Raw genomic sequence first — 24,480 nt, forward strand, 5'->3', positions numbered from 1 at the left:
AAGCTGTATAGTGGTGAATTGCTTTGCTAGATGAAGTTCAGAATCATGACCTCTATAAAGTAAGTAGTACACACGCTACAGTTTGGAAAGAAAAATAATGTTAAAATGCTGGTTACTTCAACTGGTCCTGTAATACCTACTTGCTTGTTTTACAGAAGCAAGTGGCACTATATCTATCGACGTAAGGATATCTTTCAGTTTCATTGCAACTGGAGTCAGTGACTTCATACTGAAAAAGATTGGTTTTGAGACTGCAGACCATGACAGTTTTTAACAGTGAAAGAACATACATGTTTGTGTAGATACATAGCCGTGTATACTTGTAAATGTACTGACTTGTTTGTATCTATGTGTGCACAGGTTTAACCTGCAGCTGACATGATATGGAAAACATTTAAGGAATTTTATAAGCTCTGTGGAAAAGGAGTATTTCCTGAAAAATATACTAGCAGTTACATCTACTGGAAAATGAGAATAATGTGCTTTTTTAATCAAAAAGATCTATTATTGAATCAACAAAATAAAGTTTTGTAATAACTGGTTTTGAAGTCGTTAATGCCTTGCATCTTAGAACTGGGCAGTTTTCCCATAAACTTAGGGTCAATGTTCCCTTTTTAAGCCTGTTAATTTTACTAAATTACTTATGTTATGAATTAACTGCATCACAGTGTTTTAATTGTGTGTTCATAGTAATTTTAAAAATAGTTGACTGGGATAGGTCATTTAATTATATTTTATCTGCAAGAAAGCATTAGCTCTGCTGCGACTGATAGCTAGCAAGGCTATCTGCAATGCCTTTCAGTTCACTCACACTGAATTGTTCAGATAAAGACTGTCAAGTGCTGCCTAAATAAGGAATGAGCCTTGGTAGAGTTAAGTGCAGTGGAGGGCACAAATGAAGCATTGATTCCAGGCATGCTGTAGGGTCTGAGCTGTTTCCTACAGTGCCGATCCTTTTTAGAGTTTTCATTGTTGTTTTCTGCAAAGTATTAAGATGCGAGTATCTGTCATTCAGGATCTCAGGGAGGATGAAAATGAGGATGAGGAAGAAGAAGAAAAGGTGAGTTAAACCCCAATATCTTTGAAAAGTACTTATTTCTGCCTATTGTTACCCTTTTAGGACAATAAACCTGGAATGATTACCTCTCTCTTATAGGTCTTCCTCAAGCCTGTTATTGAGGACAGAAACATGGAACTGGCCCGAAAATGCAGTGAAATCATAAGTGATGTAAGCGATGGTGACTGTTTACGTCCTTCCATTTGCATTTCTCTTTTCAAGTGGGTTTGTATTTACAATATATATTTTTTCAGATATGTGCAGTGCAGCATGTGCCCATCCAAGGCTCAAATATAAAAGCACACAAAATAATAGAAAAGCACAACCTACTCTGATACCTTAAATTATCAACCGCAGAAGGATGAGCTTTTCAGAGCACTTGGACAGCGTGAAGCATAGGCCCTAGGAAGGAGAATGTTCCAAAAAATGGGTTTCATGCAGAGGGTGTCACCCATGAGAACACCTTGACTGATTTTGTCAGGAAAATGCAGTATTTTTTCTAGTTATAGCCTAGTCCTATGAAGTTTGATTGATTAGAACAGAACTGGGTGCCAATATACATAGGTGTAAGGAGGGAGGGTAAAAATAAAACAAACAGATGAATTTTGAGAGTTATCTATTGGTCTGTGGAGACAGATGCTCAGAACTGCTTAGCATGTTATTATTGACTTATAGGAAGAATACACTGAAATGCTAGAATATCTTTAAAACTTACTTAGCTAGCAGATTCTTGACTTAGTTACTATAGATTTTTAAAACTGTCGATCAGATATAGACATTATATAAACATCATAGATCGGATCCAAGACATTTTAAATTGGAGTAGATCCAGTTGCTTCAATGTAACAGCATCAGATTTACCTTGGTGGAAGTTTATTTCTGTGTCCCTCTGGGAAAGTGTGTCTGAAGAGTAACTTTGTCCCTGCATGTGAATGGGAGTAAAATGTGATACTTCTCCTGTGAGGATGGTGGCTGGCAGGAGAGGAGCCATTACTGACAAGAGAGTGACTTGCTTTAACAAGTGTTCTTCTAAAGAAACTGAAAAATTATGTCTGGCTCATGTTGTGTTGTAATCTGATATTTAGATTCAGGATGCTATTGTTCAAGGTGAATGAGTATGTTGATTTTATGAGAATAGAACATACAGAATCCACATTTAAGGTATAAATTATTAGGGGTTATGTATCAGAAAGGAATAGATAGAGAAGCAGTATCTGGGATGTGTGGGTGTTACAGTGCTGGCTTGAAAGTGTGACTAGACAAGGTCAAAGTTTCCTCTTTGTCCATACACCACCTGGTAATACTTTAATTTTCACAGAAGGACTGCTAAAAATTGGGTAGATCCCTAAGAGAAGCTACCAAAATGATTCCCTTGTAATCTCCAGCTACTTTTGGAAGTAGTAAAGATTAGTAATATTTTACTGATGGTTATCTACATGCTTTCTCTGGGAAAAGATTGGCATATGGTACAATAACTGCCTGTCAGCTCATGTAAAGGCCAAAATGAAAATGGACCTGGAGCACTTATCTGACCCAAAATACATTTATTACTTCTATGCAACTTGTTTCTAAACATGGTTGCTGTTCTTAAAGGCAAAACCTCCTTGAAAAATGCTGAAGAAATATTTTCTTTAATTGAAAAGGAATTATTACTGTGCTGTGTATCCATTAGGAGTAATGTTGGCTGTGGCTGTTAATTAACTGATAAATGGAGTGGCTGTATTTTCTCTGATTTTCTGCAGGGGCTTGGGAGCTAAGGTGAATAACTAAGTTAGTCCAGGTTTCTGAAGCCTATAATGATTCAGGGATGTGGGTTTTGCTGAAAACTTGTGATACATTTACCCTGCAAGCGTGTTAGATTTTTCTTGAGATATGTAAAGCATAATGGCAAAGTGTCATTAATGCTTTCAAAGCAGTAGCAGTACGTAATGGTCCAGACCAATTTAATTTCAAAGAAACTCTGTGTTTAAAAACAGCATCCAGTTTTGGGGCCTTATTCAGCCTCTTCTGAAATCAGTAGGTGTTTCTTCATTGACTTGAATGGAATACACATATGTATAGGGAGTGAATTTTATTTCCCAGAATTTTTGCTATAACTGGAATTTCGTATGACCAGTGAAGTCCTTTGTGCTAGAGGGTAAGTTCCTCACCTTGCACACTTCATTGTGGGGGACAATAAACTGCAAGGAGTTTTAATTCTTGCCTTTGATTTTTGACTCATTAACGTTCAGAACTTTTTATATATTCCTTATCCTTTTTAGCATGAATCTTTGCGCAAACTGGTGTTTGTGTGGCTGTATCATTGGTGTACATCTGCACATTTTATGTGTACAATGATTTTTATGGGGCTTGCAGTTTGGCCCTAAGATGACCTTGGGACAGCAGCCTGTGTCCTTGCTGACCACGAGACTGGGTGATTGTCCTTTTCTGCTGGTAGAGCTGTCAGCACAGCTCCTCCATCAGAACGCTCTGCCAGGAGTGCTCATGACTGAGATACTGGGGTTGCATTATACTTACCCTGCATTCTTTGCAGGATGACTTTCATTTGGCGATATAGTTTTTAAAAAGTGTTACGACGGCAGCCCTTAGTGAATGCATAACTGTCAGCCTTGAACTGTACATAGGGGAAGTTGTGAAGTGTTTATGTGCTCCGGTTCTTGAGGAAATCGCCGTTTTCATTTGAGGTTGGCAGATGTTTATTCTGTGGCAGTGATACCCCCTGGATTGTTTCTCCCTAAAGCCATTTCGTTTAATCTCTCTCCATTAAGCAATTTTGTTCCACAGATGTTTTCAAAACTGTCATGTGTGTTTGATTTATATGAATTACCTTCCTTTCCAGGCCTTTTCTCTTCCATATTGAAATTGAGCCTGTCCATTTGCTTGTATTACTTAGGTTTTGGTTTATTTTCATCTCTTCTTTGTTTTGATTGTGTGGTGTGATGTTGTGAATACCGTTATAAGCAGACAGGGGAATTATTATACGAGTAAAATGATCATTGACCAAACTGTCATAATCCCTTTTGATAGAGGCAGACACTGCCTTCTGAAGATTCTGCTGAATTTTGTTAATGTAAGGTACCGGTGCTGCTTATTCCCTATAGCAAAAAGTAGTACTACTTGCCATTTAACTATCCTTGTACGGAGTCCAACGTTGCTTCAGCATGTGTCTTTGTTATAAAGTAAGGGCCGAAGAGACCTAGAGTCAAGTGCAGAAAGTGCCTTTCCACTCATACCAATAGGGTTGTGACCACCTAATTCAGGCTGGAGCTGTTCCCCTGGACTCACCACTGCTAGTCACAGACTCTAACTCAGGAGGACTCTCAGGTCCAAATTGCTGGAGGCTAGTAAAATACCATGGGGCAATACTACTGTATGCTTGCCCTGTTCTCATGCTTTCCTCTAGATTTCTGTGGCCACAGAGAGATGATTTTGTATTAGATGGATCTGTGGTCTGAGGCAGCTCTTAGCCTTATGAGAGATTATAAATTAAGAAACGTAGGGTTGGAAAGGGAATCCTTAGTGGAAAAAAGTTCCCTTTTGGTCTAGCATAAGAGCTAAATAGGAAGGTTCAGACCTTTTTGTGGCTTTTCTAAGCTTAAATGGATCCTTGAGAGATAACGGTTCTATAATGGGTCTTGGCATGATAATTGTCAACATGGTTACCCCATTGATTTTAAAATATTAAGGACAGTTTTTTGAGTATATTCATACTAAGGTTCGATTAATGTGTGCCCCTGAATGCAAAAGAAAGATAGGTGCTTCGATTAAGCTGTTAACATCAGAGCCTTGTTTTATAAAGTTGATCTTGCCATATAACATCCATTAAGAAAAAAATCCAATTTAAAGCTTACTGTTTTGGTGATTGTCTAGGAATTTTAATCCACTTTTACTGGGTAGCTTTGCTGCTGGTCAGGGTAGTTTTATGATGAGTCAGGGAAAAGGAAGGCATCGGGAGAGAGCTGTTAAAAATGGTGCCTTTAGTGAGCTATTGGACTTCAAAAGTATATCAAAAGAGCAGTGGTGGCTCCAGGCCATCATTTGCAAATTTTTCCTATTATTTGTTTTATTTACAAGACTTACCAGATCTACTCAACCTAAACAGAGTGTTTTGTGGTAAAGGGTAAGTCACTTGCAGGCAAAATTTCCTATTCAGTATTTTAGTTGTGTTTAGCTCTGGGGCCTCCAACATAAGAAGGACATGGACCTGTTGGAGGGAGTCCAGAGGAGGGCTGTGAAGATGATCAGAGAGCTGGGGCACCTCTCCTGTGAAGACAGGCTGAGAGAGCTGGGGTTGTTCAGCCTGGAGAAGAGAGAGAGGGGGAGACCTTAGAGCAGGCCTCCAGTACCTAAAGGGATCCTACGGGAAATCTGGGGAGGGACTTTTTACAAGGACGTGTAGTGACAGGACAAAGGGTAATGGCTTTAAACTGGAAGAGGGAAGATTTAGATTAGATATTAGGAAGAAATCCTTCACTGTGAGGGTGGTGAGGCACTGGAACAGGATGCCCAGAGAAGCAGTAAATGCCCCTTCCCTGGAGGTGTCCAAGGCCAGTCTGGATGGGGCTTTGAGCAACCTGGTCTGGCGGTAGGTGTCCCTGCATATGGCAGGGAAGTTGGCACTGGATGATCATCAAGGTCCCTTCCAACCCAAACCATTCTATGATTCTATGAATTTTTGTAACCCCAAACTTTGAAAAGGACTATTAGCTTCTCTGCCTTTTCCTTCCAGCCATTGGTTATGTTCAGTCATACCCAACCTCTTAAACCTCTTGCTTACATCATTTACAATAAATATGCATTTTGACTGCAGATGTCATGACTTCATTATACTTGTCCCATTTCATCTTCCATCTTTCTGATTCTAAGTGATGCAGACACTTCTGTAGCAGAATGGAGTGTGTTGGATCAGAGTTTGACCACACATTTTGTGATATATCCTGTCTAAATTGCTCATTTGAGCCTGCGTGCATTTTGTGGCCTCTATGGGTTACTATAATGTCAATAATAAAGGAGTAAGGAGGTGGCATTGGTCCATTACTGCTTTTGGTTGTTTTGAAAGTATGACTTCTACAGCAGAATAGCTTTGATTGTTTCTTTTAGTTGTGTCGTGTCATCCCCCCTCCAATTAAGAGATACCTTAGGAAGCTTTCATGTTTGATTTTTGAATGTAATTATTACTCTGTAATTAAAATGGATGTAATTACAGTCAGCTCTCAGATGTCTGTGGGTAATTTATCGAAGTTGTGAGCAGCAAGACTCTCCATCTCCTCTACCAGAGCCTCAGGTTTACAGAGTTTCTAGTGGGAGCGCCATCAAACCTAACCAGTAGACAGTCGGCTCTGTAGATTTCCCGTGTACCTTGTCAGCTGTATCACTGTGAATGAACATAGAATCATTATGGTTGGAAGAGACCTCAAAGATCGTCAACTCCAACCGTATACCCGATGCTGACATGCCCACTAAACCCACTAAACCATGTCCTGAAGCGCCACATCTAAACATTTTTTGAACAGCTCCGGGGATAGTGCCTCCCCCACCTCCCTGGGGAGCCCGTTCCAGTGCCTAACGACTCTTACAGTGAAGAAGTTCTTCCTAATATCCAGTCTGAATCTCCCCTGGTGCAACTTGAGACCGTTAAACATAACATAATTCTATGAAGACTTTTTTTTCAAGCTGTTCATGTGCACATACATGGAAGTACATGAATGCATTTGTACAGGTTCAACAGTAAGTGCCTGCTCATGTTTATCATAAAACTACCCTCTTTGTGTATTGCTCTGTGGTTACCTAGGAGTACAGTGTCACACACAGGTTACATGAACCATGGGATTTGTAGGTTCCCGAGTAAAATCACAGCACACAGTAATTTTACACCCGTTCTTCACCAGTTTTTATTTAGAATAGATTGTAATCCACAAACGCAGACAACATGATTTGGTAATGAGATGTAGATCCCTTCAGTAGTCCAAAAGTGGATGAGCTCAATAATAACCAAAATAATTTGTTGTGTGAGGATTTTGTAGTCATCAGTTTGAGATGAATTTGGCATTTGCTAATCCATTTTGCAGCGGACAAAAAATTTGCATGAGAATGTACAGGAGCTGATTCTGTGTAAGCTGCCATCCTTCTCATGAATTTACCAGGTCCCTATAGAGAAGCGTAGACTAGAACTTGTGATATATACATTAAGGATTCAGAGAAAGAGGAAATTAAGACTGCATATTTCTGTAATGCTCAGATGCAGATCATATTGCTTCTGTCAGTGCTTGTCAGCAGGTCTAGAGTGCATAAATGCAAGCTGCTGTTGTGCAGAATGTGAAAATGACGTTAGAGAAATGGTAGCAGATAATAACCATGAGAGCTTAATACTAAATATTCAATTTGGATTGAACTAAACTGGTCTATGTACAAAGAAAGAAATGTCACTAGAAACCTTTAAGTCTATCCATGTAAATTGTCTATCTTTAAAACTTACTTTGTCCATCTCATCATAATTCACTATCTTTCTTCATGCAGTTCTTACATAATAAAGGTCCCTACACATTCACCATCACTCTGACTTCATCAACAGTCCTGTGATTATTATACCTGCCCATATTGTTTGCCACATGGTAAGAAAAAGGTTGATTGTTTAAAAAAACAAACAAACAAAAAACCCCACAAAAGCTTGTAGTTTTGTTTTTTTTTTTTTTTTTTTTTTAAAGTATGTCTTGGTGTTTTGCTTCAAAAATGGTTTCCTTTGTGCATACACATAATTTAAGAAATGGCTCAATTTAAAATTTATTTGCTCTTAAAGAAATTCTGTTATTACTTGCCTGTCATAACTGTTGGTGTGCTGTGTAGGCAATGATTTGGCAGTGGCCTTCTGAATTTATTCGTGTAACTCTTGGATTCATAAAGGGGCATTTGATTATGTTACACAGAATCTATGCTTGCTATGTCTGTGTTAGAAGTTAGTTTAACAATTTATTAACAAAGGATCAAGGAGATAAATTGTTCAATTCTCCTTTCTTTAGAGATACTAGAACATCTACAACAGTGGTGAAAATGTGCTGTAGATGTAGAGAAAAATCGTATCTTTTTCATTTTTATTATTAAAGAGTTCTGTGACTTTTACATAGCCCTGTTACTGTGTTTGAGAACTGGGTGTTTCCCTTTATGGCTTAATTTGATCCAGCCTGAGGTATTTGTAAACCAACCAGCATAGCGTCCATAAATAAAATAATAATAAAATAAAAAGAGCCATTATTTATTTTTCTGTTTTTTTTTTTTTTTTTAAAGAAAATTAAACTTCTTTTTTCTCTTCTTTTAGATACACTATAAAGAAGAGTTTAAAAAATCTAAAGGCAAGTGCATATTTATACCTGACACCCCGCAGCTAAAACATGTTAAAAGTCTTGGTGCTTTTATTTCCGAGGTAAGACCTTAAAGACTGAAGAATTTGCTTTGCTTCTTATCCTTCCTAAAAACTCTCTCAATTGAATATGGTGGTTTTTAGCAGGGGAAGGATGGCTTATTTCAAATAACAATTCTGTTGAAAGCTGAGGTGACTTAAAGCGCTGTAATTAGTGTATGCTGTATATGTGAGTACTAATTGGAATTATGCAACGCTTTTGTTTTGGGATTCCAAGATATTTTATTAATGGTTCTGAGGCAGTTCTAGCTATCCCATTTTATGGTCTTCGCATACACACAGACACACACATCTGTAGTGGCAAAGAAAAAATGGCAGCTTCCAAAATGCCAGAGCAGAGTTTACTGCCAGCTCGTCATGTCCCAGGTACAAGGTGTTGTAGGATAGCCTCTCTGATTATTTTCCACAGGTGAGAACAGTAGCAGGAGTTTTGCTTGACAGAGAGTTGCTTTTGTTAAGGAACTGCTGGTTCTGAGTGATTTTTCTGTCTCTGTGACCCTTGGAAGACTTAAATTTTTGGTGCCTCATTTTTTGTGCTACCTCTATGATTATGATAAAGAATGTCCCGATATGCCGGTCTCGAGTTCTGTAATTTATGTACATTCTATATTCTGTTTCTGATACACATCAATTTTCTGTGTGGCTACATTCAGTATAAATGCATCTGATGAATATTTTTGTTATATTTATCTTCATATCTTCTGAGAAAGAGTGGTATGTCCCAAAGGGCATAATATGGTGAAATTATACTTTCTGAGACAGACTATTGTAGCCTACAAAAGCACAATACAGAGAGAGTATTTATCGAATCCATCTGTCTGATTCCAAAGAAAAGCTGCTAATTATTAGTCAAAGATTTAGAGATATAAAGATGTTTCAAAATTTTGAACCCTGTATTTTTTATGTTATTGCACTGCTGAGCACACCTTTGCTTATTGCAGCATTACCTGAAGCCAATGATGTGATGGATGGTTTATCTTGTAAATTACTGACCTCTAGTGTCCCATAACCTGTTTTTGCAAAACTTGAACACTGAAATTCTTAACAGCATGTCTGCTGCAGTGAAAAAGAGGCCTCTGTTTTGGGAAACAGCAACGAACATTACAGCAAATTATTGATATATGTAATGTATATGGGGAACTAGTCTCTAATGAACAGCTGTAGATTGCACAGTAAATTAATGACATTAGACAGTATCATTTAAGATATCTTTGATATTTATGATTACTTTCACAGCAAGAGTTGACATTATTGTTTTATGAATTTGAAAAACTTGAATCTGGGGCAAAAGCCTCCCAGATTTTGGACTATTAATCTGGCCTGTCTCATAAAACCCTTTTGTGAGGAATTGCTAGTTCTGAACACTGAAGAAAATACAGGATAAATAAAAAGTAGTTTAAAAATGAGTCTGTAATATGAAAGGATTAGGTAGAAATGATGGCAGACATGCTAACTTCAATGTTCATGTCATTTACAGTTGCATTTAATTGCTACTACTTACTAATCAATAAAGTACTTTTTGTTGTCCTCTCATTGCTCCTGTTGTGCAAAACTTGGGAAAATGGAAAGAAAAAAGATAATTTTGGTTTTTGGAAATGATTTGAAGAAGAACAGAAAAATAATGGCCTTGCTTACCTTATTTTATACTTTCCCCAAAATTACGGAATTTAATTAGGAGATACTTTGCATTGCCTCATGAATTAGACACATCCACCTAAAGTATTTTAAAGTTGTTATTTAAAGATCTACTTTTGCTTGGAAGTTTATGACAGCATTGGATTTTTCCAGGTCTAGTGGTTTATGCCATTTTATTTAATAGAAAAAATAGGTAGTATGATTACTGTACTTCAATTTTTGCATTATATGTCACCTTTTTCTCCTCTCTAGGTGAAGTATAAAGGGGCTGCTAAGAAAGACCTTTCCAACTCTCTTTATCAGCAGATGCCAGCCACAATTGACAGTGTATTTGCAAAAGAATTAACGCAACTTCAGAGCAAGGTACAATTTTAGAATCACAAAAATGATTTTTAGATGAGTTATGTGACAGAATATGACCAATTTGAACAATATACTTGAACAGATACTAGATTGCCTCTTTGATTTATTTGGGTGAGTTTGTCATCCGGAGTTTATCACCATAGCTTCTTAACTTCAAGAACTACTCACTTCTAAAATGTTGACAATCTTAACTTATGTTTATTAAATATAAATTTTAAAACTGCTAGTACATTAATCAATCTGATGAAATCCATTAGAAATCTGTGAATGCAATAAAGAATTATTGAATTCAGTGACATTGCACTGCATTTATAGAATAGATGAATCTTACATAACAGCCATGTCAATTTGAATGTTGTATTAACTTTATAAAATGTTTGATACTGAAGGAAAAAAAATAAAATACTTCAATGACTTTTAAAGGCATTTACTGGTAGCAGTAAATGTCTTTCTGGTGGTCTACATACTACCACTCACAACAAATTTTATAGAATTAAAAATAAGAAATCAGGTATATTGAACATAGTTGTAAAACATGCAAACAACCAGCAAAATAGTTAATTCCAGTTCAGTTGCCTCCAGGGGCTTAAAAATCTAATACCCTTAATGTAGGCAGGTGACCCTTCACTTCCATTGATCTCAGTGGAATTGTGAGTGTAAGTATGTGTAATATGAATGAAGTTACAGATTTTCGTTGTTACTTGTGAGAATTACAGCTGATAGATGGTCATGGCTTTCTGTCCACCAAGCATTTCCACATTTTTCTTGTTTTGCCTTTCTCCTCTCTTAGAGATATTAACTACATATAGTTTAATACAGCCAGTCTGTGAAATGAACACACTCCTAAATCCATATTATTGGTTATATCTCAATATGCATTCTTCTAATGCAGTGATTATTTTTCAAACAACGAAAAATATTCGCAACAAAAGAAAGCACTGAAATCTCAGGACAGCTTGTGGAGAAATGTTTTGATTTAAAATAATGTGTTAATCAAGGCTATATTAAGCAAATATAATAATATAAAGTATATTTTAGTTTTCATAGTTTGAAATGGAACATATATGCACTCAAGTTAAAGCAGCACAGTACCTGAAATGACATTAATGTGAAATTTCATTGTAAAGTGAATGATTAGAAGAATTACAGTAGAAAAAAAATGGGAATGAAACTTATGTAACATTTTTAAACTGTTACCTTGATTTATAAAACACTGTTTAACTAGTTTGCCACAGATTTACTCCTGGATTCATTCCAAATGAGGACATTCTACATTAGCTTATGCAAATGAGGTTAATTAACATTGGTGATATGGCAGAAAAGATAAATAACTGAGACTAAAAATGAAACCATTTGATTCATCAGAAAAACCCTTTTAAGGAAAAGACTAACATTTTCATTTGATATTTTTGAAGGTTTTCTTCAATCATCCAAGTCATAGAGAAACAAGTATGCATATAGGATGAGTTATATTTAAGTAGAAACTTTTCCTGTAAAATTCATACCATCCTCTTAGGAATAGATGCGTTATTAATCATAATCTACCATAAAACTTAAAGATACGCTGACACATTTTTCCAACTTGTCGTTACTGTTGCAGTGGACCTGAATTTAATGCTACTTTGAGAGAGATCCTGGGGAATTTTCTAGTGGAAAATCTTCTCTACAGTATTCAAATCTAATCCATATTGTGCCTATCACTGTGGTACCTAAGTAGCTAATATAAGGATTTCAGATTTCAGCTGGATCAGGATGTGGCAGAGGGGATTTCTGCTGCATCTGTCTAGCTGGGATTGTGAATTTACAGGTCATCACTTCATCAAGAAGGAGAGAAGATCATAGGAAGGAGAGAGAACAGCACTGGCTGGCCATTGTGCCAACCCTGCTGCAAAAAAGCTGTTGCAAGCACAGAACTGCAGTCTGTTTCTCAATTATAATAAGTTGATTTTAAATAGGTGTTGATTTCCTGAGAGGTGGAAAATAAGAGTATGCGTCCTCCTCCCCATCCACCTTAGAACAAATTTACTCCTTGCAGTCCTTTTTCATGCTTCATGGATGCAAGGCCGGGCTTGAATGCTTTTGTAGCCAGATCAAGCAGGTGCTTTCTTGATCTGTGATGCCATGTTCTTGGCAGGATCTGTAGCCTCATCTGCCAAGCCAGTGTGTCCGGACGAGGGGATCACAGTGTGTAAGAGAGTGAGCCACTGACTCTCCCCGCTACTACCTGCTGGCACAGGACTGCCGAGGGTGGGACGCCTCTGCTGGGTGATCTCCTTACACAGATGTGTCCTCGGCAAATGGTCTCTCCCGTGATTTGATGTTTGGTCCTGAAATGGTGCTGCTGCCCAGCAGCTCCGTTTTCAGCCTACCTAGATCTAGTCCAATTTATTAGTTTTATACAGTGTTTCAGATCACATTCATAATTTAAGAACTTGGAGGCAACTAGGGGACATTTCCTTTTTCTCACAAGAAATTATTCCCTACCTACAGCTGCCCTCCACTGTCCTCTCCAGAGCAAACAGACTGCCACAGCACCATCTATCACTTTTGCATGCTTCAACTGATACAGCAATTGCCATTGACTTCAGCAGAGCCCTGTTCTGTAGGGTTCCAGCCATACAATGTGAGCCATACAATGTGAGCCATACAATGTCAGCACTGACAGGATCTTACCATAACGGAGAGTACAACACCCTGACAGCTGTGGTTCTCCTCCTGTTGGAGCTTTCTCCCCATATTGGCTGTATTGATTCATGCTCAATTCCCTCTTCAAGATACACAAGAAAGGCTAAAACAAGACCATCTCTGCTGGCCTTTGCATAAAGCCCATGTATGCGCTTTTGTGTTTTATCTAGAACTGGCATGAAGATGCAAATAAATACCCATAGAGAATGAAATCCATGCAAAATTTTGACAAAAAATTCATGACACTGTTTATGGGGAAAAAAATGTTTTAGGAGAATGAAAAAGAAGTTTCATAACCTCACATACTTGGGTGGCTTTTACCAATTTCATTTTTTCTTCTACGCAGAAAATTTGACTGTTGCCTTCTAAATAGCTTTCTTGAGGGTAGAGCAACCAGATTTTCTCCGCTCCCTCTCTTTTGTCATAGCTGTCCCCAGGGTAAGCTAGAGAGAGCAGGAGAAGTCCCTGTCCCCACCGCATAACTACACCCTTCCTGCCAGCCTACAAAACTCTCACCAATTTCCCCATTCTCTGCAATGAGAAAATAAAGTGGATGAGAGCAGTTTAGGCAGGGAGCCCTCATTTGGATTTTCCTGAGAGGAAATGGACATGTTCTGGAAAAATTGCAATTTTCCTGTGTGAGAATATTTCTGAAGGAAAATTTCTGATCGTTGTGCCAAATCTTTTTCTGTCTGAAGACTAGTATACTGAATTCTTCCTTACGCAGAACCATTTTTTTAATAAGGTGTCACAAACAATGATAAAGGTATTTAAAATTGCTTGAGCGGGAAACAATGTTGAAGAAAAGTATGCGTTCCATCACTTTTTTCATCACTTTATTTCTGCCATAAGAAGAGATTACACTGTTTTTCTTCTTATCTGAAAGGAATAATCTAAAGCAAACTGAAGGCAGTTTAATTTTCTCCTTTGCACAGGGCAATATCTCAAATAGTAACTATATGTCAATGCTCAACAGTATTTTCTGTTTGTTTTTAAAGGTGATGAGCTCAGTGAATCTTAAGCAGTATTTTCAACCTCCAGAGAAAGTTTCAGAGTTTTTATTCCTTGTGGGCAGAATACTACTTGTACTTTCATATGTATTTTGTTTACTACGATAAAACTATTTTTTTGTGGTTTACTGCATCATTTACAATCATATTACACATTATCAGTCTGGTTTATGTAATTGTTCAATGGTTTTTTATGATATCAAGTCACACATTCAAGGTTTCCTCTTTTTTTTATGGTAGCAGGTATTAGTCTCCTGGACTTCTCTAGTTTTGTTTTACCAAATACATCAGATAATCTAATTCTGTCTCTAGAGATTAAAATGGTATTTTCTGTGTTCTTGAACATTTCCTCCTACAAAATCCTATATTGTGGATTTTAAGTTCAGAGCTCAGCTTACTGACTATAAAGGGAAATATAAAAATAAAAATTTAATAGTGTTTAAAGTATTCCAAAACAGAGGGTTGGTCAGAGTTAAGTTAAAAGAACACAAAGCCTGCCTTAATGCAGCTTCCAGTTGGTGCACTGGTGTACAAGAGAGACAAGAGAAATAAAAAATAGGTACTTACAAATTAGTTCAATCTGAAGTCGTACCTACGTAAATAATTGCCTTGTATTTATTGAGGTAATAAATGGTGCCACTACAGAGTAGAGGTTATGTCAGTGACCTATGTCAGTTTCAGATGTAGATTTGATAGAGAAAATTCAGTTTAGCTAAAACTTGAAAATTAACATGAAATGAGAAATAAATGCACACATGATAACATGTATAATAATGGTTCTAAGAATATTGATGAAATAATCCTCAAACACTTTTTCATGCTTCCTTGGAACCGATTTACAGTTCTGGGAATAGTTCTGCACTAAACTGTCCAGAACTAAACTAGACAGCTATTGAGCTCCTCCTAGCCTGTGATCGCTTCAAGGTTACTTAAGTCAGTTAATAAGAATAATGTGAAAAGATAGGATGAACACAGCTGTCAAATAGCAAGTCAGATATTCCTACATTAAGCTAAAGAAACAGTCATCTTTTCCCAAGATAGTGGATATTCAATTGTAACTTCTGTTAGTTTTTTCCTGTTGGGAGTTGATGTGCTGTTGTTTTTTGATGTCTTGGTTACATAGCCCGTTTGCCAACAGAAAAATACAGATGTTGAACCAGCACAGTGGCAATGTAATTAAATATCTGTAAATTAGTAGATTTTGAAAGTAACTGTATGGGTCTGCTTTTCAGAATGGTGTTAAGTGGGGAACATGTTAAAAGTGAGAGTGTGAAGCAGGAGAAGTAGCAAAAGAGTTTTTGTGGCATATGTTTATATAGTAATTACACTTTTGCAGGGAATCACTTGTTAGGGTTGTTAAAGATTATTTGCTTTGCCAGTTGCAAGATGTAATCAGTATTAGGAGGTTATAGACATTTTTTTGTTTAAATTTGTTGTGTTTGTTTCCCCAGAGGCCTGATCATGTTGGATTTACACTGTACAAGGAGATGGCACATTTTAAGTTTCCTATATTTGATACTTTCATTCATATAGTAGCAGTGGGAAAAAAAACCACTTTTCATCTTAATCTCTCAGCCTATATATCATTTTATAATCTGAGATAGTCAGGGTAGATACTAAAATATTGTCTTGGGCACCCTGATCTGTGACTCAGATGCAATCTTGCTTCCTTAAACACAAACAGATACAACATTTTCTCACAGTTCTAGTATCCTGTCCTAAAAGAGTCTGAATCACCGTAGTCACAAGTTCCCATCTCAAAACTTTCACAGTATTCTTTTATTGCTATTGAGGGTTTTAGTTTCAAATCCTTCTCCTCCTGATCAGCTTTCAATCTTATTTAGTGTTTGCTGTTTTCTTGGGGATTATTTTAATGCTTGCTCCTGAGTGCTATTAGAAAATGAATTTTCTTGATGCTTGCTGCTTCTTCAGGCGTCAAAACCTGGTGAATTTTCTTAATGTAAGCCTAAAAGCTTCTGACAAGGATAAGTGCAAGATCAGCTTTTCAGGCAGTTTTAGTGTGTGAGTGTGTGTATATGTAAGTATAACAGTACAGTGAAAGCTGGATGAATGCCCAACATTGAGCTCTGTTTCTATTATAAAAATAAATTTGTTTACAAACTCACAATCCAATTCCCATTTTCCTTTACTGTGGTGACAAGTGAATTTAAATATGATTTTTCTTTGTGAACCTGGGGCCTAGTCAAAATATGTATCGTGCTAGTAATTTCCTAACAGTGAAAGAAATCGATGTTTGGGCTATGAGTATTTCATGTAAACCTGTTTATTTATGAGGAATGCACAAAATATTTTCTTTTTTTTATGAAAACAGGAAAAAAACCCCGAAAGTTGGAATAGTTACTTAGCTGATAGATAAAGTGTGTTTTGAGCAAAAGAAGTTTTTGCTTATGTTTTTCCCTGGGCAGTCTTCTCACCTTGTTAATGTTAATTTTCTGTTTCTGTGTATTTCCTTTTCTTCCCCCTGTCTACTCATACCTCTGTTGCAATAACAGATGCAGAGAAATGTCTCTGCTGACTACCTTATATGTCTCTCTTTTGAGTGGAAGCTGCTTTCGTTTCAGGGTTCTGATTCTATTAAGGAGCTTAATTATTTATTACATTTCTTCCTGAATACAGGCACACTGCAACACTAGGTTTAACCCAGCTTGTATTATGCCTGCTCTGCTGAGGTCACAAAAATATAAGGTTGCTCTTTTCAGGTTCTCTATAAACAAAAACATGATGCTGAGAAAGGAACTTCAGATTACGCACATATGAAGGAGCCTCCAGATATTAAGCATGCCATGGAAGTCAATAAATACCAGAGTGATGTAAGTACTCCCCCATCGGAAATTAGTTTGCTTGTTTTGGGTAGATACATCTATTATAGCTAACTGAAATGATTTGGGTTTGGAACATTTTCATATTTCATTAGTTGATATTCTTTTACATTATTTGCTCTGAAGTAATTTGAGACACAGTGTGTGTCTAAAATATGCTATGAGTAATGGTATGTGGCTTTTATTCTAAACTGCAGTGGGAAAGCGGTTGCTATTGTTTGTTAGTAGTAATTGTTGTGAAGTGCTATCACTTTGAAATGAAATTACAAACACAGGTTCTCTGAATTCGTGTGTACCTACTTGCATTTTAAAAGTGTGTAAAGCTCGCTGTTTACATGAACACCAGCATGGTTTCAGTGTCTTACACTGTCAACACTTGGATAGTTCTTCAGGGATTCTGTATAGAGGAGAGAAGGGGGCTGTTTCTGCCCTGCTCTTGCACACCTTTATGAGCAGGAATAACTTCGTTCCTATCTCATGAATACAAATCAAATGTGTTTCAAAGAACAATTTATGACTTATTTTACAGAATCTGAGCCATAGAGTTCAATTTGATGCCTGGCATTAGTTTGACCAAAATATTTGTTCTTGTAGTTTTACTTAGATAAATTACAAATAATTTAGAGTATTTAGCAATTTTTTTTCTTTTTTTTTTTTTTTTACAGCTGCTTGTTAACTTCTTTAAGTTCTTTAGGTTTTCACAATATAAAAGCCTAATAATAGTATGTATATTTTTTATTAGTATCAAGTTGGGTTTGATTTCATGGTCAAGCTAGCTTATACTAGCTTAATGCACTATTGCTGGGGGCAGAAATGCTAGTAAGGTTAGTGTCTTGAATGATAGAAACACAACTTTGAAGAAAAATGTATGTTAGTTTTAGGTTTTGTAAAAGCTTACTTACGAGAAAAGTAAATTTTAGGAGAAGATGGGCTAAAATACTGAGGTTATTTTAAAGGGTACACAAACCCAGTAAGAACAGCTGACATGTAAGTACTTCTAAAGTTATGATCCATTTCCATTCTTAGGTAACCAAGTCAAGTTGGGTAGGTATATGATTTTATAACTCTTGTTTCTCAGATAAATGAGATATTTGTTTGCTGCTAACAGTGTAGAAAATGAAGCTTGGGTGTTCATTTTGAATTATCTTAAATTTACCCTATCTTCCCTACTGACAGTATAACAAACAGTCTTAGGTTATGTAGGCTGAAAACTAAATGTCAATGTTAGATGTATGTCCATATGTGCAGAATCTTGACAGCTGGCTGCTGATTAAAAGGCTGCTGGAAAACTTCAGGGAAACATTATGTTTGAAGAATAACTTTTTCTTCTGCTGGGAAATACCTGCGTTGGAACTCCCAGCAGTAATTTGCAACCTGCCTTGATTACAGAATTCCCTCTTCTTGTCAAACTCCGGCTGCCTCTGCTGTTGAAAGCATCGGGATGTCAGATTGACAGAGCATAGGAGCTGGGAACATGAAATTCTCTCCCCATAAACAAGAGGTTTTTTCTGCTAGTAGTTTTTTCTAGCAGTAGAAATGATGGTGGACTGCTAGGGAAGGAAATAATGTTGGGAGGAGAAATGGGAATCCTTCTCAGAGAAGGTGGTGGGACCAGGAGGAATATGAGAGGAGTTTTTTGGATCAAATTCATCATGATCTGAGGATTAGTATACTAGTGCAAAACCCATTCCCCTTCTACAGCTGTACGTCACCTGCTAACAAAATTAAGGAGAGCAGAGTACAGATGTGAGAGTAAATGAAATTCAATTGTTTCATCTTCTTTCACCCTTAAAGCAAGCAAAAAAAGAAAAGGAAATGAAGGCAAATAGAGAAGGGAAGGATGCTTTGACAAATGAGAACTTCTAACAGCATGTTAAAAATAAAGAAAAATTATGAAGGAAATTATTTTCAGCCTGAGCAAACTTCAAAAAAATCAAATAAACCCTTCGCATCCAACATAAAACTCTAACCAGTTAGTTTCATCTGTTAGAACAGATTCTTTCTGGTTGCTTACGGGGAGCTGCAGTGCAATGGGGATATATCTTTATTGCATGTAAAGGAGCAAGTTATGTAAGTCCAGTTATTGTTCAGCAGAGTTACACAGCTCCTGTGGGTAATTGTTTGGGCACCATGGTGAACAGCTGCAAATTTCTTGTTTTGTAAGTGTAAGTTTAATTAAGAGCCACGTGCGTTTTCATCTTTGAGTCAGAGCGTGGAATAGCGAGCATCTCAAATGTAGATCATTTATCTTTCCAAACTATTTCAGGCTATTTGTAGAATCACAGCTTTGAAAGTGCAGGGAAAAAGGAGGGAAACTACTGGGGGAATAGAAGGACAAAGCTCTTTTATCCACCACTCAGTACAGTATACCTATGGGAGCAAAATGCATGTTTACCTACAATGCTCTGCCAACTCAATTCAACCTTTACATGCAGGGTTTGCATCTAATAGGATTAGGGTGTGTTTAAGACTATTTACTCAGCCTTAAAATGAGGCTGACATTTATACTCAACTCTGAAATGTGCAATTTCCTTTAAAAATTAAGACTGTATTCAGCTTACAATACATTTGTGATGACATTTTGAAACTGTTGTGTGCTGTAGGCCTTCACACTACTTTGGATATCATTAACATGCTCTGTAAGTGTTGGTTGAAGCTGCGTAATAGGGAAATACTGTAAAATCTCCTGAACAGTGTGATCGTATGTAAGAAAATAATTTTTCTCTTCCTCATACTTAGACTGAAGAAAATTCCTCTCAAAAGAACAAAAGTGACTTTTTTAATGATAGGGAATTTACTTGAAAAATAATTTAAATACTACATAATGCTTCAATGAAAGCATGTTTATCCAAAACAGAGTAGTTTTCTCTATAAATTGTGTTTGTGTTTTGTGAAGTGAATGTTAATGACGTGACTTTGACACAGAAAGGCATTTGGAGAAAGTGAAGTAGGGACGATCAGCCTACTTTATGTCTGTGCTTGGCTGATGTCGTTTGGCTCATCTGGAAGTTTCCAAACTGGGGACTAAAACTAGGTGGTGGCCCTTAGAAAACCGTCAGATCACAAAATAGTGGTTTGCCTTATGTGTAGCGAAGGATCACATGGATGGAAGAAAGTTATTGAACAGTGAAGTGACATGACAATTAAGTTTCTAAAGCAAAGAAAACACTTGCTGCATTGTGCCTGAGTAGAAGCTGCACATAGCATTTGATGAAGGTACTCAAAGCTGTGGATCCCAGTTTGAGCTGTTCTATGACCTCGTCCATCACTGGGCGTTACAAAATAGCAAAACAGTGTTAAGTGTTTGTACAGCAATTTATTTGTTCTACTTGGTTAAAACTACTGATTCTCCTTACAGCATTACATTGTATGAAATAAGGAAGTAGTGTTCTGATTTTACGAATAAGAAAACTGCAATAGACACATCTGTGGATATTTAAAAGGCAGTTTGCAGATATGAGGTTGGAGCCCTGGTATCTTTTCTTTTATGCTTATGTATGAAACAGTACTGCTTTTAAAATGTTAGTTGACAGTTGGGTAAACTTTTGATGTATATGTATACTCTTTGCAGTCCATATGATGTCAGTAGAGGTAATTTACAATGTTTCACAGACCATCTAAATTTGAATATTTAAGAAGTCCATTTGTCTTAGGAGAAAGGCTTTTTTTCATGTTCAGGATATTGTGCGGTCACAATCCACACACACACAAAAATTACATTCTTTCTGATAAGGCCAAATCAACAAATCTTAAACTTGATGTGCTTAAACACCACAATAACATACCAAAGTGTCAATGTTTGTTTTGATGCAGATCATGTTAAAGTCAAGCTTCTCCTGGCTCTCTGTTCAGCATCTGCATTAGAAAAATCACCTTTCACTGACTAACTTTCTGCTGACAGTGGTTGTCAACAGCAGGTCCCCCTGGACCACTTCCAACTGGTGCTGAAAATGATGTGTTTACTCCTGATGTAATTGGGACCAATCAATTTTCAAGCCCATTACTGGAAAGGATGACTGCATCAATCTATAATGGGCCAGAAATGTGTTTGTGTCTTCTACATGAGCCAGGAAGCAGTTTTCAACACCATTTGAGTGGGGATCAGAAGAGCTGCTGCCGATGATGATTGTCACCAGTTAGTCATTTTCTTAGTGTTGATGGACCCCAAAGTGCAGATGAGAGAAAAGGGGGCAGAGACACAGCTCACAGACCATTAGTTAGTGGACTTGCAGCTCTTAGTAAATACTAAGCAGGGACAAACAGTAAGGGACAAATTCTCCTGCAGATAGGTGTGCCCAGCTCATTGCTGACTTCTGTGTGTGCATCTCAAGAGGGCAAAATGTATTCATAGCTGCTTGTGCATATTTTAATAATTTATTACCTATAGCTTGGAATAGTTTTAGAATTGGAATAGGGGAGAAGACAAGATTGCAGGAAAAGTCTGAGGCCTATAAACCTAGGTGTGCTTGGGTCACCATGTAGCAGAAGCTTCTGTTTGTTGATTGACAGCCTGAGATGTTGCACAGCATTGTTAGATGTCTGTTTACTTTGCAGCATTGCAGTGCATTCCAATGCACTGGCACCATCACAAAAGGTAAAGCATCTTTAGAACCCTCAACTGGACTGAATAGACCAGCATGTTTATTGTCAGTGGACCTTTGGCCTTTTTATAAAAGCTGGAGGTTTGACCCTATTAAAATTAGTCTACTGATTATGAGCAAGCCCTGCATATTTTCCATGCTTTGCAAAAACCAGTGGCAATTCACATTTGGGATTCAAGACAGAAAATGGCTTTTGTTCAGATTATAGTTTTTTAAAAATATTCAACAATGTAACTGCTTTTTATTGCAGTTTCAAATTGGGGTAGAAAAACACTTTACATTTAGTTAGTATTTGTAATTTACTATGCAACTTCAAAATTAGAGGTGGTACAATTTTTTCACCTTTTTGTCCCTGCTGCTTTCTCGCTTGCATTTACCATTGGTCTGCTGTAACTCTCCATTTAGTTCTTCCACTGCTACTCTTAAGTAGTCAGTATCTCGGTTACTTTTTCCTAGGCCAGTTTGAGCAGATGTTTCATAGACCTGTCGTCCTCATAAAAAGGAGCAGTTCTTGAGCCTTTGTTGGTGTTTTTGCATAGAGCCTGAGCAACCCTTTGAAATGAAGATTGAGTAAGGGCGTTGTATAACGCTTGGAGGTTTCAGTCAGGGTTTGAGCCTCTTGGTAAGGGGCTGAACCAACTCAGGAGAAAAGATGACCCCTTTCCTGAGTGCTTCTGCTGTTTCTTTTCTTTTGTTGCTTGGCGAAGCTTTGTTTTCTCCTCTCCCCTCTCGTAGGCTTCTCCACTTTCCATCTTCTCAGTGCCCATGGGTGCACACACCGAGCTGGTTGCTTTACCCTGTCTGCATCTGTTCCTCTGCTCTCTCAGAATATCTCTGGTTTTACTGTTCTAACATAGCACTATAAAAAAACCCCACCTTCTAGATGGAACAGAATAGCAGCTGTGTAATAGAGGCCAGCACACTGTCCCAATGGGAAAGGGTCAGCATCCAGGGATTGAGGTTATTCAGGAAATGGGAAACATATTTTTTCTTTCTTTGGTCTACCTCTGACAAACTACTGTTCTGCTGCATAACATTTTTATTCTCACCGGAGTATGACAAGCTGCAGAATGGAGCAAATATATATTGCAGACATTTGTAAAATGCTAGATGACTTTCCCTCAGACATAAGTAATAGGTATACTGGTTTAGGTGCAGGAAGAATAATAATTCACTCAGGGGAAGCTATAGCAATTGGCCTTGCATCTAATATAATTGGAAATGGTGAAATATAAAGAACTGTCACTGTCTTATTTCCCTCCCTTTTCCCCCTTAAATTAACCACAATCCATTATTTCATGTACTATATGATCATGTCATTTGGGAGCAATAAGTGACCACATTTCCTCAACTTTATCACCACTATTCTTGATTCTCTGTTGTTAAATTCACTCCATTCCTAATTTCTATTTTGAGCACATATGCTGGCCTTTAATTTGCAATTTACATGGATGATAGGGTGCTATTCAGAAACCTGTTTCTGCTGCCTTTGTGGTTTTCACCTCACCTCATGTGGTCATTAGGAGGAACAGCATATAATTAACTAAATTCATGTAAAGCCCTGAATTGCAAATGCTTGTCTGTACATCTAGTTTCTTAAAAAAATAGAGGAAATCTAAACCTAACCAAAACAAAACTTCCAGTGGTTTAAACAAGCTGTAAGAATCAGTTTCTGTTTTCTTGGTAGGTGATACTTTGGGCTGTATTCATCCAACCTATTTATTTATTTATTTTATCAGTGATTACACTTGTGTGTCACTCATTGTAGGTTAAAAATTATAAGATCTATTTGTGGGCAAGTGGCCAACAGTGAAGCCTGTTTAGCTTGTCTACTTAGATGAAGCCGTGTGGACACAAAATTACTTTCCTGTTGCCAAATGTTTGCCAGAAAGTCAGATTTTTTTTTTCCTTTTCTTTTTACAATGACATTTCTACAAATTATATTTGTTGCTGAGTACTGCAGTTCATAAGTTTGTTGCATTGTACCCAGACTGAAACTTTATATTGGAAATAGGAGCTAGATGTGGAGGTTATAAGTGAAGCTTCAAGCTGAGGACTTTCTTGATGATGAAATACTATCCTGAGAGGTTGATTAACTTTGTTAAACAACAGAAGAAAACAAAAAAATCTGTCCAGTAAAGCAGGAATTATTCTGATACTTTCTATTTCCTGTAGACTTTATTTTATGTTCTCTAACTTTTTCCTGAAACTTCAATTTGTCAGACACTTTTGAATACCAGGGATGATTTTCTTAATCATTCAGAATAATTCAGTAAGACAGCTCTTGGAAATTGGCTTAGATTGGCACATGTGCTACAGCAAGGGAGAGGAAAAAGTCTATAGACCCTGAAGAGGGAGAAGAAGGATAACTTGTGGTCTTGGAGCTCTGTAACATCCCTGGGGTCTGTGCTGTTCCTGTGATTGCTTTGCTAAATGGAGAATGTTTGGACTCCCCTACCTGTGGTTTAGCCTTCTGGCCAAAGTTTTCTGAGCCCATTCATTATAGTAGTGGCTTTTGCACAAACGGAAAGATTCAGTCTTGTACTCCACATACTGGAACACTCAGTCGTCTTGTTCCCATGATTGTGTAAAGAAACAGATAAGTGGAGTTGCGGCGAGTGGGACATGCTGAGGTGGAGTGGTGTCATTGAAATACATACCAGCTACACGGCTGCCAATTACTGAGAAAGACATTCACTGTGGTAAAATTACAGTTTCTGTTCAGTGTAGCTGCAGTCTGCTAGACTGCGGTGCTCAGTATCGGGGGCGGGGGGGGGTTAGTTTATACTAGAAAAGCGTATGCAGCATAGGAAAAAATGCTGTACTCTTAGAAGTCCTCTGAAATTTAATGACAAAACCTGATATTTGGGTCTTT

General features: G+C 37.3%; 1 protein-coding gene across 1 annotated transcript in view; it reads left to right on the forward strand.

Annotated features, from left to right (window-relative positions):
- Window positions 1–994: 994 nt before the first annotated feature.
- Window positions 995–24,480, forward strand: part of LOC104163775 (nebulette-like) — a gene marked incomplete at its 3' end in the record, with an annotated part of 43,023 nt that continues 19,537 nt past the window's right edge. Inside the window, 5 exon segments of the mRNA XM_009702891.1 lie at window positions 995–1,060; window positions 1,157–1,228; window positions 8,370–8,474; window positions 10,359–10,469; window positions 16,885–16,995. Of these exon segments, the coding sequence (XP_009701193.1) occupies window positions 995–1,060; window positions 1,157–1,228; window positions 8,370–8,474; window positions 10,359–10,469; window positions 16,885–16,995 (465 nt within the window).

Source organism: Cariama cristata, unplaced genomic scaffold (genome assembly GCF_000690535.1).
Source record: "Cariama cristata isolate BGI_N322 unplaced genomic scaffold, ASM69053v1 scaffold6946, whole genome shotgun sequence".
In the NCBI taxonomy this organism is placed as follows: domain Eukaryota; kingdom Metazoa; phylum Chordata; class Aves; order Cariamiformes; family Cariamidae; genus Cariama; species Cariama cristata.